The 15,195-nt window shown below is 40.7% G+C and overlaps 1 protein-coding gene across 1 annotated transcript in view; it reads left to right on the forward strand.

Moving 5' to 3' along the window:
• The first annotated feature begins 2,833 nt into the window (after window positions 1-2,833).
• The window catches only part of fubp3 (far upstream element (FUSE) binding protein 3), a 33,530-nt gene continuing 21,168 nt past the window's right edge, over window positions 2,834-15,195 (forward strand). The window contains exons 1-2 of the mRNA XM_071515643.1: window positions 2,834-2,958; window positions 11,936-12,053. Coding sequence (XP_071371744.1) covers window positions 2,863-2,958; window positions 11,936-12,053 — 214 coding nt within the window. The 5' untranslated portion in view covers window positions 2,834-2,862. The remainder of the gene's footprint in view (window positions 2,959-11,935; window positions 12,054-15,195) is intronic.

Consider the following 15,195-nt stretch of genomic DNA (forward strand, 5'->3'; position numbering starts at 1 on the left):
AGTAATATGAGGACAAAATTGCTTGTTACTAGCTCTGTGTGTGTGTGTGTATGTGTGTGTGTGTGTGTGTGTGTGTGTGTGTGAGAGAGAGAGAGAGAGAGAGAGAGAGAAGGAACAAGAACTTGCATTAAAAACAGTGTAGAACAGTTTACAGACTACACACGTAATGTCTGGTGATATTAGTGATATTTAGCGTTATCATGTGATTCATTCCAGTTTGAGTCATGACTAAAGTTCCAACTCAGTAAGAGCAGAAGTGTATCGTCATATTTTGTTCAGGATGGTGTTTCACCGGTGTGTCACTGACTTTTAGTCACTGCCTCTGTCTCCACAGACAACACAATGTGTTTTTGAATGAAAGCTGCGCTCGGATATCTAAGAGGTCTCTGGATGAAACCGTATCCCCGTTCTGTATCCTGCCTTTAGAAATGTGTGTCCGTGGCAATTATGAAGCAATTACAGTTTCATGTGGCCTGTTCTTTGGAGCGAGAGGAGAGGGGAGGAGGTAAAAAAAAAAAAAAAAGCTCAGTAGTTAAAAAGAATAAGTGTGCCAATATTGATGTTCAACTTCTCCACGCTAACCCAAAGGAAAGATCGGTCCAGCTGGGCATGTATTCCACTTTCTTACCCACAGAAACGTCTAATCTTTACTCACAATGAATGAAACAAACAACCAATTATACAGCACACACACACACTGCTGATTTCTTAAACTTCTGAACAAGGTGCCATTTTCCGGTATCTGATCCGCTGGCTGTTCTTGAGAGACCGAAAACTTTGCTGAACTCCGGCTCGGCCTCCACACCACAGTGAACCATGGGAACAAGAGTCTATTCTCTGCTAGACAATGACTGGGAGGAAGCTGTATCAATGACACTTGATCAGTCTGCTGCGGTAACCACAGCTCCACACCCCACCCACCCCTCACGTACACACACACACACACACACACACACACACACCACTCTGTTCTACTTTTGACTCTACTCCCACTGCTTGATTGGCAGGACTCCAGAGACCCACACCTGCTTTGACTGCCTTTACTTTCCTGGGCTGTTTGAGCGGGTGGGGGCTGAATTTTTAATAATTGTCTGTCTGTGTGTGTGTGTGTGTGTTCTTGCATCCGAGTTCATGTATGCATGTCTGACAGTATGCGAGCGCCCGACTTCCCCCTTTGATGCCAGAAGTCTAACATCATTTCCCAGCCACCTCTGGGTCTGAATACATTGGACAGCACATGGTAGCAATATGTTTGCCCGGGCCAGATCAGACTTCAGTCATGCTAAATTGGAGGTCTTCATTTAGAGGTGCTGGTCTGCATGGGAACGGCCCCCTGCTCCCACTTAATTTCTCCTCTTCTTTTTGGGAGGTGATAACATGCCCCGGGGGCTGACGAGGCAGGGAAATTGATATCTCTACGGGTGTCTGTGAGACGGACAGCAGAGCGGGGGAATGTCAATCTGCTTGTCTGAGAGACGAGAGCAATCAGCCGGCTGTGTGAGCATGTTGCACACCGGCCTGTACACAGAATCAGAACGTTTTAGTGTAAAGAACTGGAAAATATCCTCACAAATTCATCTTTATCTCATGGCTCATGCAAGTCCTCTTATATCATTAACTTGTATTGATTAAAAAAACTCATTTTGGACCTAACAAATCTGGGCATTTGATCAACACTCATCATATCACCGTCATTCATTATTCACCATTAAATTATCCTATGTGCACTTGTCGAGAAGAAAGGCCCATGCTTGGAAGTAAGTACCCTTTAATCCGATAAGCATCCCATCCCTGTCTACCAGACACTCAGACACATAGCTTGAATAACTTTGGCCATCTGAACCGTTTCTAACTCTGATGTATCCACTGGACCACCCCTTTCATTTTAGCCCCCTCATACCGGCCGGCTGCGCTCATTGAGGTTTGGATACAATTTATGGAGCAGGAACTGTTTTGCATAAACAGTTTGGAAATTTGCAGCAATTTTACTCTCTTCTGCCTAGCTGCTGGCATTTTCCAGATGTGCAACAATAGATGTTTCCACATGTGCGGCAAGGGAGAAATCCAATATTCCTCAATTTTCATTTTGTTCTGTCAGCCAGGAATTGTTTGATTCTGACAAGACAGATTACAATGTTAGAACTACAAGTCAACTTAAAACATCCATGTGGCTCTGTAGAGGGAGCTATAAAGTATAGGTTAGGGCTGTTATTTGTTTATCCACTTTAATAAATACTTATTTGTATGGACTTGTGTCCAGAGAGCAATGAAATAAATTAAAGTTAAGTTAGTCATAGGATACTCAGAGGAACACATGAGGGCACATGGGTGCAGCAGGGTGTCACAGTGAACAGGGAGACCACCCTGCAAATACAGGACTTGGGTTCAAGCCCCCCATGTCACCAAGCCTCCGCCCTGCTGAGGTGTCCTTGAGCAATAAGACACTGAACCAGAGGCAGGAGTGCTGCTGTATGGTTGACCTGCACTCTGACCGAAGGATGGTGAAAAGACCATTTTCAATAAAGTCTCAATCACAAATTACATAAACAGTTGAAGACCTTTCAAGCAGACTGGATACCAATTTAATTATGAAGTGAAATGATTTAAAACAAAAAAAATCAATCACACATCTTTTTATTTGTGGTGAAAATGTAATAGTTTTATGTATTGCATGATTCACCACCAACGCTGCTCTTCTGAGTGAACAAGTCAGAATCTCGCGATATTTCAATACGATAGAGTCAACACTCTTTGATCAGCTCGCGAGATCATCTGGCTCACGAAGCTAGGGCTTGGCACGTGTGCTGTTTTTTTTTTTTTTTTTTTTTTTTTTTAAGTGTGGCTCTGAGCTGCCGAGTGCGGATGATGATGATGGCGGAGCTGGTTCAGGGACAGGCCTCGGTGGCTCAGCCTGGAACGAAAGATGACTTCGCAGACGCTTTACGCCGGGTGCGACAGGTAATGCTTTCCAGCGAAGACGAGTCTTATGCTTTCGGACGACAAACGAGGCCTTTCCATGTGTTGTAGCAGAGCATTTCGGGCCAGAGCACCCCAGACCCCCCTACCCGAAGCACTCCTCATGCACACAGCTCGCTAGCAAGCTAAATAGCCACAAGCTCCCAGGGAGCTGAGGCTGCATTGCTGTGCGGACAGATTAGAGTCTACGGGCCACAAGACGCCTAACCAACAGTACCAAAACTGTCAGGATGACCGGCCAAAACATGTCTGACGTATACAATAAAGGCCTGGCATAATGTCGAAGTTTGTGAAACTTTAGTAAGTCGACACGGGCAACTAACTGCAACCTGTTGTTAAGTCACAGCAGAAGTTGTAGTTAGCTTAGCTTGCTACTAACCCAAGTTGATACCGTCCAGCTTGATTGGCACTGTAAGCCTAACATTAGTTCAGGGATGAAGCCAGGCGACCAGCTGCCTGCTGACACACGCTGTCAAAAAGTTGGCTTGCTCGTTTGAGGAAAGACCTAAAACTGTCTGTTGCCACAGTTAAAATGACACGCTGGGAACTTGTACGCTAACCTGCAATGCTAGATTTGCGTATTGCCATCTTTGACTTGCTAGGAAGCTAGTGTGTGTAGCATAGCTCGGGCGTAGTGACAAAAAAAGTAGTTGATAATCGAGCTGGTGTTAGCTAGCAAGGTTGCTACCAAGTGTCCTAAGCAGGCAGCATTGGAGTTAGGCCATGTAATGGTAACGTCATCTGTTCAAATAAGCCCACCCCCTTGTTTAGCACACTTGGGTTTTTCCGTTAACGGGAAAATAGCAGTAAAAGACACACTTATAAAACCTGTGCGTTGCTCAGCTCAACCTCAAGCTTAACCGATATTGCATGTAGTAAGTTGGTCAAAGTAGTGATCATTAAGTCTGTCACACTGTAGAGGTGTGTGATTTCTCTGATAGTGGATCTGTATCCAACTGGAAAATAGGTGACTGCAGTCATTAGTTTGTATTGTGGAGCCTGCTACACTGCTCTGTTTGTCTATTATGTGCATTATGGCCTACTTGTAAACCATAACTTATCTCTTCAAATTTTTTAAATCCTTATTTTGTATGATTGTCAGTAAATTTCTAACATACCTCAATAGCTCAAGGACTTAATTCGCATGGTCAACACATTTAAATATGTGGCATTCCCTGGACAGGCGCAGTTTGGCCCTTTTGAATGCGCCCACATAAGCAAATGGAATAAGCACATGTCTAGGTTCCTCTGGTGTCTGTTTCATAATGCCTTTGAAGCCCCCCCCCCTTCCTCCTCCACTGTCTCAGCTGTGTGCTCATGCCGTGTTCACGTCATCTCAGATTTACTGTAAATACCAGCTGCCAAGTGGGGAAAAACGTTCACTTCAGCCTCCTAGCGATAATTGCAAGTAGGATATGTCACGAATTGCGCAAGTGTGTCGGCACAGGTGGCAAATGCTGCAGCGAATCTACCAATGCCAGCAGTCCAAGATGATAAAAATCTGAATTAGCAGTTATAGTAATACAATCAACAAAAGAGAATGATTTCTGCAGAATTTAAATTAATTTGCAAATAGAAATTACATCCCGTTCTTTCGCTTCTTCCAACATGACGTGAATACGATATTAGCCTGAGAGTTGGGAACTTGTAGCCTTGTACTGATGCTTTGTTACATTAGTGTGTGTGGCATTCGTTTCCCCTCCCGATACAGTTGTAGCAGTCACCTGTCCCTCCCCACTCAGGACCAGTTGGCGAAGGGGAAAAGCCGTTAATGTCTCTTTAAATTGCACGGGGTGAAAAAACAACTTCATACAACTGCACTGCAATAAACCGCAAATTAGTTGCTGAAGTTTTCGTTGTTAAAGCAATATTCCACTTAGTTTTCACATGGGGGTTATTCGGCACTTGACCTCCATGAAAACCATAATATAAACTACTCACCAAGATCATATGCAGCTGGGAAGAGTTTGTAGCGTTTGAGTGAGGCCATGAAAATAGCCTGAAAACTAACATTTAACAAGTTTGTGAACAGATTCAAAAACAGATCCCACAAGACAGTAAAGCAGTCATTGGTTGGTTGATTTACACTAAAATTAGTATTTAAAAACTATAAGTAGAGCCGGTCTCCTAAAAATGAACTATCTCTCCTAAATGGTATTAGGACTGGGCGATATGGACCAAAAATCATATCTCGGTATTTTTAGGCTAAATGGCGATACACGATATATATCTCGGTATTTTCTACGAAGTGGGCTAAATGTTCAAATCAAATATGACGATATTTTTGACCAAATACCTCTATCGATATTGCGACAATATTGTAGGGATGACTATTGGTGCTTTCACAAAATATTTACACAATGAGATTTTTGATAAAAAATCATCAGTAATGTGGATATAATGACTAAGTGGGTAAAGGCAAATAATAGAACAGCTAGAACAGTCTGGTAAGTTCAGAAAATTACATCATTTTACTGTAATGCAGCCTTTAAAACCAGGAAAAGACACTTATGCCATATCACGATATTACGATGTCCAAAATCTAAGACGATATCTAGTCTCATATCACGATATCGGTATAATATCGATATATTGCCTAGCCCTACATGGTATCCCTCCGCTATGTTCTCTTCTATCAATAAAAATGCCATTTGCCAAATTTATATTATATACAAATATATGTTAAAAGTTGAATATTGCTTTAAACCAACATCAAAGCAAACGGAAGCAAGGCACGCCAACTAAACGTAAATATAAATAAATAAATCAGTTGAGCCAATCACACCATCAGCAGTTAAATAAATTAGTAAATTATTAGGACTACTCAATACAAGGTAAGTTAGGGCTGTAACGGTACAGTTTTTTATAACAAGTCTTCTATGCTCTCTGCTCTCCAAGTGTCACATCTTGGCAACTTGGGTATCATAGAAAATTAGCATCTTCTCATTTTGAGTGAAATTTTGCACTAAGCAATTTCTCACATTGCTCCCCAGATGGTAGCGATAGGTAACTGTTTGAACTTGCGGACTTCAGCGCCCAGAAATTATGTAACATGACGTCAGTAAATTGCACATTCCTCACACCTAAATTTCTTCTTCTTTGTGGCTGGTGGGGTCGAGGGGGGAAGAGAATCTCGAGTCATCGTTGGTCAGTTCAGCTTTCTCTCGACGGAACGCTTGCTGCTGAGTTTAATCTAAAAATTGAACACCAATGTGATACCACGGCAAACAAGGAAAACCATCAAGCAATGTCCGAACAACCACTGTGCTTCATTTTAGCCAAAACCATAAATTCAACATCAATAATTTTAATTTATATTACATAACTCGCCAGCAAGCTAGTTTAAAGTTCCCGTATTATTCATTTTTAATGGTTTTGTTATGGTTTAGGATTAGAATGTTCTTCATGGGGTTTAGCAAATAAATGTTTTTTAGTTAAGTTGCCTAAATTCAAAATGAATTTTGAAGAGTTATGCTGCATTCCATTGTACTCGGAAAAACGACTTCCAACACAGAAAAGTGCAACAGAACGGTCGTTCAAATCAGTATTCCCAGTCGGAAATTCTAGAGAAGATCTATTCCGCCTGAGTTCTCCGACACACAGCTGATGTCGCATCATCAATTTGTACTTAATAAAACTTGATTTTACTTGATATGTAGTTTTTGTGTTAGGAAAACGTTTTGCAACAACTTTGTAGTTTCCCTTTGTAATGTAATTCAGTTGACCTGTGGTTTGTTAATAGATAGAAGTCTTTGCTAGTATGAACTAGTCTGCTAACAATAGAGCATTGTCAGATAGCATTGTCAGTAAACATCTTTGATCATATATGTACATAAATAGAGGAAAATTTGAATGTCTGTGATATAGGAGCCTTTAACACTAGCCACTAATTCAATGCTAACATGCAGTTACTAGCCACTGCTACATACCAGTCACCTAAGGTTCCTCATTGTGCAAATCAGATGTGTTAACAAGATTGTGATGGTAAGCTGGCCTGATGCTATGGCTAGTGAGCTAACTAACAAGGTTACCTAAGGTACCTAACCCCAAAACCAGTCATCAGTGATGTATTGAAATGAGTCCCAATCTAAAAAAACAATTGGCACAGAAATGAACCATGTCTATTCCATGTGTTCTCTCAAGATTTTCAATATAAGACCAAGACTGCCAATCAGTCACAGGTTTAGGTGTGTGTAATTTTATGTACAGTAGGTAGCAGAAGTCTACAGACAATTTCAAATGTTCTAGTTTTTATGTTTTCCAGCAGTACTATTAAGCATCTAGATGTCAGTTTGTTAGTGACTAAGATTTTGTTGGAGTCAGTGTTGAAGTGTTGAACTGTGTGTCTGAATTTGCAGTGGTAGTAAGCTTTAGGGGCCAGGTGAGTGCTCTGTTTGATTATTTTATCTCTGTACCTGAGTTGAGCTGATTGACATATTTGGGCTGTATACTGTCAGTTATAGCGCCCCAAAGTGCTATTATTATTATTTTGTCTGTGCAAGCTTTATATAGGTCTCTTAATGTAGAGGATTCACTTTCATGGTGTGCTAGGGTAATGTATAACTACAGCCAGTATCCACCTTAGTAGGTAGCCTACTCCTAGTCCAACAGGTTTTCAAGAAACGTATCAAAATTTTAAAAAGGTGTTTTCATATTTTTTACCAACAAAATATTAACAGAGCCAAAAATATAATATCGCTGAATCTGCGTTTGTGAGTCAAATGATATTGGTGCAAGGATTACTAGATAGTGTTATGTGGGGTTGGGCCGGTTTGCGGTTTAACCGGTTTGATGTAGTGTACAAGCTTACATTGGTTTACTTTTCAACACACCGGCTGTACCGGCATTTCTCATTATAAGCTGGTCTGCCCAAAGGTGTCTGCCAACATACTTGCACGTAACGCATGCGCACTAGAAGTAAGGCTGAGAGATAGTGACAAAAAATCTAATTACGATTATTTGACAATGCAGAAGTTCATATTGCGATTTCTTTTTTTTCTCTCGATTAATTGTTCGGCTCTAACTGGAGGGCAGTGCCTGTACATCTTAATCTTAAAGAGTCTAGCTCTATGCCAGTGTTGTCACTGGGCTGCACAAATTCTGTTGCTAAAGTAGTCCCATCATCTGATAAATGGCACAGGATTTCTATTATGACTACCTATATACCATGCATTAAAATAATCTTTGAGACCAAGTGGCCACAGACAGTTCTAGAAATAATAATAAGCTTGAAGTCAGGAGTCGGTGTTTCTGTCCCGCCACTGGTTGTTTCCATGTCCCCAGTGAGTGCAGGTTCACGTGTCTTGGGTGCCAGGACTTGGCATCAGTCTTTGTTGACACTCTTAACTTTGTTGACAGTTGCTGCAGTATTCAAACTAAATAATGACTTATCTCTCAGCTGTGTGAACACATAGCGTCACTATGGTTACATGTATACCTCCAGTCAATCTTAAATGTAGCCTATGAAGACTTTTCATGTTTGAACAAATAATGCTCAAAAGCTTGACATAAAAATTTAGATGCTTAGTACTAGGGCTGAATGATTTTGAAAAAATATCTAATTGCGATTATTTTGACTGATATTGCAATTGCGATATGATTTGTGATATTAGAGGGAATGATCATTTTTACATCATTATTCTCATTTTTATTGAAAAACGTATTAAAATGATTATGGTGTGATTTTTGCGGGGATCTGTACCAAACAAAGATGTTTTCTTAAGTCTATAGAATATGATGTGTAGGCCAGGACATCTCTGCAGCACGACAATATTTAATTTGAAATGGTATTTTGACACACATTTGGCCTTTAACAAATATTGCGCCTCCTGCGATTTGAAAATTGCAGTAGGCCATATTGTGATTTCGATAAAATTTTGATTAATTGTTCAGCCCTACTTAGTACTACTTAATATGTAGCAAGTAATATTTTGCTGATAATTCGGACAGTGATGTTTTCACTAGGGCTGTAGAAGTTTTCTACTTTTCTACTCACTAAGAAAAGATGTCTTCGCATGAGGCCTATAATGGACACAAAGACGGCAGTCCATACCCATAATATTCAACAAACATGCTAACTAGCCAGACTATTATCTTACAAACATCAAATAACATGGTGGATTCTGACTTTGTTAGACAAAACAAAGCTGATGGTGTTCACAAATTGGGTGTAGCCTAGCATTTTCCATTAGTTTACCTTTTCTTTTTTTAAACAAGAAGAGCAAATAACATGCAACCTTGTCAAAATCTTGCATTTCAACATTTCAGTTCATCACATTATCCTGGACATGTTGCAAGGTTATTGAGTGGATTATTAAGATGATGTTGTGTGGGCCATTTCATTGGTTTACTAGTCCTGTTTACACACTGTTCAGCCCAGTTGATCAAATACTTATGATAAAGGTGTAAATGAACTACCCAGCAGTACGCATAGCCAAATCTAGATTTTCTACATCCTGAAACAAGAAAGAGCAGTAGTAGAGTAGATGGTAAACTTTGGTCTGAGGGAAACCAGGGGAATTAACTTTTCCTAGAGACTATCATTTATTTTTATTTATTTTTTTCACTATCAGGTAGACTTGGTTCAGGTTGATATATTTCAGTAACTTGAATACAGAAATCTAAATACAGATATAAGAATACAGGGTGGTTTTTAGCTCCAAATAACATTTTGGACATTCTGTCATACAAACAGACTGCATGATTGTCAGATGAATTGTGTTGCCTCATGCTGTCCTGCATAGCACTTGCAAAATGTGCATTACAGGACAACATGTGGCAACATGTGCATTCACATTATAGACTTCCTGTGAACATTGGAAATTTCTGTCCATAAGTTCCGTCAGTTTGCTTCGTGTCTCTATAGAAGGCACTACCAGTGGATGGGTATTTGTAGACACTTTTAGTCTTAGTGAGTACAACACTTAACTGACTGTAGGTATTATAAAAGCTCTTTGTTTCGAGTTGTTGAGCAAACATTGCCTTCAAGAAGTGACAGTGTCCATCTCAGTTGCCAGCCCAGAGATTGGCGGAGATTCACATCGGTCCCCCCACCAAGCCGTGGTGTTTACTCTGCGGCCTGAGCAAACGTTAGACCCCAAGGGATTTCTGCAGTAGGATAGACAGATTGTCCTTGGCAGTTTCCCACAAGGGCCACCTGCCTGCATGACTGTAAACCCCTACTGACCTGACTGCAGCAGTGTGTGTGTGTGCGTGCACGTGTGTTTGTATGTGTGTGGCCTGCCCAGGTAAATTAACATCTGCCCGAGTAAATTTTGGTTTCATGTTTATTTCGGGTGCTGTGATTCAAACCTGCCGTTTCTCGTCAATGTAGTTTATAAGAAACAAAGATTTAATGCTGTCAAGCATGAAAGTGTGTTAGCAACCTGCAACAGCCATAATTAATTGCGCCTATGCACATGGTATTAGTCAACAGTCTGACTTTTCAACTTGAGCTGTGCCAACACAAACTAGAAATGCAAAGTTTGAAACATTGCATAATGAAAGGCTTGATGTTGAGGAAGAAACCTATTTGTAATTAGCTGGATATTTGCTGGATTTATCTACAGTGCCAATCACATTGCCGACATACCAAGAAAAAGAAGGTGTAGTTACAGGGAAGTGGTGGAAAACAACACCTCACACCCGCTTCCTTTTCTCCCTCCTCATTTATATTCGACCCCTCTCACTTCCACCGGTGGGCTCTGAAGTAGATAATGATCCCTGAAGGTGATGGAAGCCTCTAATTGGTGTCATTGTATTTTCATTTTGCAAAAAATTCCAGTCAGGCACAGATCTCAATTTAGTGTAATTTTCTGAAATGCTATACTTTTCTATGGAAAGAGAGGTGGCAGATTAAGGGGTAGAGGAAAAGGCAGTTGGTGCTTTTATGCAGCATGACTGAAGATTTGAATGTCGGTATCGCTGGAGAACACAAGCAGCTAATTGGAGTTGCCAAGTGGCTAATTTTGAAAGTAGCATTTGAGTCGTGTTCATTGAGACGTGTAGATTGGTTTGTAGCTAAGATATACTGCAAACAAATGCACTCAACAAATAGGAGTAAAAGTTGGATGCAGGTGTTGGAGTTTCCCCATGTTAAGATGGTACCCAACCAGGTTTTCGGGGGCTGATTCCCATTATGGTTTTTGATCAGCGAACAAAAACGGTAAACTGTCAGCTGTCAAAAAGGCACCATGTTTAACAAATTGTTCTTATGGCTACTTGACATTACTTGCCTAACCATGTGTGACTAAATCAGTTTACATGTTAATGAGTGTGTGGTTGATGACTGAGGAGCTTACCCACATCTTGCTGCTGTTCAGAAAGGAGAAAAAACAAAATTACCAACTCTCTCTCTGGGCTGCGCTGCCAGCAATGTCTACACAAAGAATATGGTCCATTCTCTATTTAAAAAATATACATAAAAAGCCCGTATTCAGTTATGAATCTAATGTAGACCTATTATGTGATTGGTTAGTTGAAACAGTGCTCAACCAATCACCAATAATCTATTTAGAATGCCGACTGATTTGTGCATCCCTAATCATTTCCCCTCCACCTACAACCCTACTTTACTACAATGAGCGCTCACTGGCTATACATTAGTTTAGAATTAATTGCTGGAAAATTCTTAAACACATTTTCCTTGCTGTAGGCAAAAATGAGACAAGTAATACACTATATAAAAACCTGTCTGTAAAAATGTGTTAGCCATCCGAAGATCCTCTGACAGGACATTTCAAATGGGGCCTGACAGCAAAAGCCCAACCACCTTTGGTCTTTGGCCTAGACTTGGCAAGCACCAGGACGGCCCCGCCTGAGGATCTCCAGCTACTCTCTGGCTCATGAAGCATTAGAAGCCTGGAAAGGTGGTGCCTTGGAAAGGAAATGTGTGTTCAAAGGGAAATTCATATTCACTCTTCACCTTTATTCTCTCTGTCTTACTTTGTGGTGTCTCCAGATGGCAGCTAAGATGGGAGGTGACCAGATGCCCAACATGAACATGAACAGCTCCTCTCCAGTCATGGACCCCTCCCTGTACGGCTATGGAGGCCAAAAACGTTCATTGGACAATGGAGGTAAGCCTTCTGCATACATACATACATACACACACACAGCCTTGGTGCATATCTGCAGTACACACTGATATATTAGCACTCACAGGCTGTTTCTGGTGCTCTTGCTTTTATCCCTCATAACATGCAGGTGACCACCTCCACATAAAACAATCATCCTGCTTAACATAAGCCCTACATACTTATCCCTGTCGCGGTAGAAAGGGGATGCTCTAAATAGCTCACTTCTGCCTGCTCAAGACGTGTGTGTGTGTGTGTGTGTGTGTCACCCATTCTTGCTCCATATCACATCAGTGTTCCTACAGTCATGGAAAACCTGGTGAAGTCATGGAATTTTAAAACTGTATTTTGAGAGCTAAAATGTTACGAAAATTGATACATGCCCAAAAAGCTCTGGAAATTTCATGAACCCCTGTTCCTGATCTTCTGAGGGTTTACTGTCAGGCTCGGCTGCAGAAGCTGACAAAAGTCGTTCATGGAAATTGTACTTAATGTCACAGAATAGCCATGGACCCGTGGAATTTGATCGTCAAAAAGGTGTAGGAGCCCTGTCCCACACATGTAGACATAGTTGAGATTAACCATACAATAGCTAATATTGTGTCAGTGTAATGAAGTGGTCAGAGAATCTGAATTTACAGTGGTATCAACAGAGGTAACACATTGTCCATCAAAATACATTATATCATGGATAAGTGATGGAATAAATACGTCCAACTGATGGTGTCATGCATGGTAGCAATTTACGATGTTTGATGTTTCCATTTTTTCATTGTTGGAAACCTTTCATTGCTACCAGGATTGGACTGAGATTAGTTTAGCATGTTATGTTTGTAAACTGACCAAGGAAGAATTTGTTACAATTCCGTTATTTGCTCCAAGCATTGTCATTTCTTTCTCGTCATTTCTTTCATTATCATTTAATTTCTCCCAAATTGCCAAGATGTGATACTTACGGGGCTTAGAGCCTGGAAGCTGTATCAAAAATTTATGGTAAAAGTGATGCATATTATTGTTTGGTAAACTGAAAATAGAAACACAGCAAACTGAAATATTTACAGTCTTTTATCTTTATTTAAATTTTAGCTGTCACACGTTTTTGTTTTTAATAAATTATTTAAAACATCATGTACTTGATGCACATTTTGTCCTGTTCATTCTGCTACTGCAGCACACTTCTGAACTCAATTAGGAGCTTACAAGGAGCGATTGAAGGCAGCATCAAACACTCCATTAGAGAAGAAAAGCAAACCTAGGTAATGCATGTTGTAACGGTTAACCTAGCAAACGATGGTTCCTATCAAAACAGGTGAAAATTCAGGTTTTAATAGATTGGCTTTTTACAAAATGCCCAGCTGCGACAACTATCAAACATAGAGCTCTATTTCAGCGTTCTCCCAAGCAATTTGAGTAAACGGGGCCTGTTTGTGCACAGTTCCAAAAAGGACTTTAAAATTACCATTCAATTTCTCTAAACAACCTGTGCAGCAAAATCCAAGTGCTTTGTAGCCAAACAATTGTCGTGCGATTCCAAAAGGCATATATTTACCTCATTACTTTCCATATTTACCTTTGGAGGTTGGAGGCAGTGTGCACTAGCACACCAAGGGAGCAGAGGGTTCTGGGAAACACTGTAGGGTGCATGTGACTGTTCACGCTCTCAGAACAGATAAAAGAAGAAGGGTTGCCTTGCTTGCTCTTAAGAAATTACTTAAAAAATGTTGCACCAAATACAATTTTTGCACCACAATTTAATTTCCAGGTCACATAATTTAAAATTTGGCCATATATATGTGACCTAATTTGCACTTTAGAGCGCCGTAGTTGGAAAGAACTTGGAATAAGCAAGTGTCTTGGATTAGATTCATTATTGGAGAAACCCAATTTGTGGCTCCATCACCCCTAAACCTCGATCTGTGGCTTGGCGAAGTGAACACAGCATGTCTTGTTTGTTCGGAAGTGGCAACACTCAGATGAACCCTGTCAGGATGCAAGGTTAGTCTTGCCCAAGGATGAGGCACTTGGCGGCATAAACAAGCACTGAAGTCCCTGGCAGCAACAGGGTGAGCAAACAGAAATTAATTCCTCCACTGTTAGGAAACAGAGCCCTCAGCATCAAATTGGCGTTATACGTCAAAGTGAGCAAGTCGATAAACATTTATTATCGTTGGGGGAAGCTAGCAATTGTGAAATGCGAGTAGACCTTTTGAGTTTTTGTCCTGTCAGAGATTGCACCAGACTAAGATAGATTTAGTATTATGACCCAATACAGACTGTTTACTTTGTAGAAGTCACTGTGCCATGGATGCTAGATGATGCATACTGAATGAAAGGAAAAAGCTTAGGCTACATTCACACATGCAGGCCTTGGTGCTCGGTCCCGATTTTTCCGATTGTTCCCACTCCCCTCTCCCTCAAACTGCACTGCAGAAGATGTACAATGCACTACAGACAGTCCAGTTATGATAGATTCTCACTTGTTGCGCCAGACTGCAAGCCTCACAAACTGGTAGCCTGTGAGAAATTAGCCCAGTGCACCAAGCAAGTGAAACAGGTTTGTGATGTGATGCAAAGTCTGCTGGTTACAGAGAAGGAACTGAGACTGTCCGCCGCATGTGTTTAGAAACGTGGTTGTGAACTGCTGTGAACTGCTGATTCAGTACAGAACAGTTTGTGTTTCATGGCTAGGCCTCCCTTTCACAGTTGTAGGTCATTTTAATGTTTTTGACCAAGTTAACCTGCATTGTAGAGTAATCGCTTCATTAATCTGGGTGCTTAACGAATTTGACCATTATTTTAATGGTGGATATGGAGCTAAAAGCTTAATAACGTTTTTGCCCCTTGTCTCGGCATAGCAAAATAATTAGAAAAGTAGCCAGCTTCACTCTAGCATCATAGCCGCCTCATAAAGGAGTTTAAGAGGGATGAGAAGAGTTACTAGGAAAAGGCCTCAGCTTGGAAAATTCCCTCTTCAAGCATGCATGCCTCATCAAATGAGGAACGGCAAAAGAAAACTGCAGCTTACATAAGGCTGGACGCATGACTTGAGTTGAGCCTCGGCATTATAGGCAGCGTTTTTAAACCAGCATGTTATTTTAAGATGGAAATATCTGATCTAACATAATAAGACGTAAATGTATAGTTT

The sequence above is a fragment of the Centroberyx affinis genome, unplaced genomic scaffold, assembly GCF_046629955.1.
Source record: "Centroberyx affinis isolate AG114_WGS23_722 - 3 ecotype Tasmania unplaced genomic scaffold, CSIRO-AGI_Caff_v1 ptg000363l_1, whole genome shotgun sequence".
NCBI classification, from domain to species: domain Eukaryota; kingdom Metazoa; phylum Chordata; class Actinopteri; order Beryciformes; family Berycidae; genus Centroberyx; species Centroberyx affinis.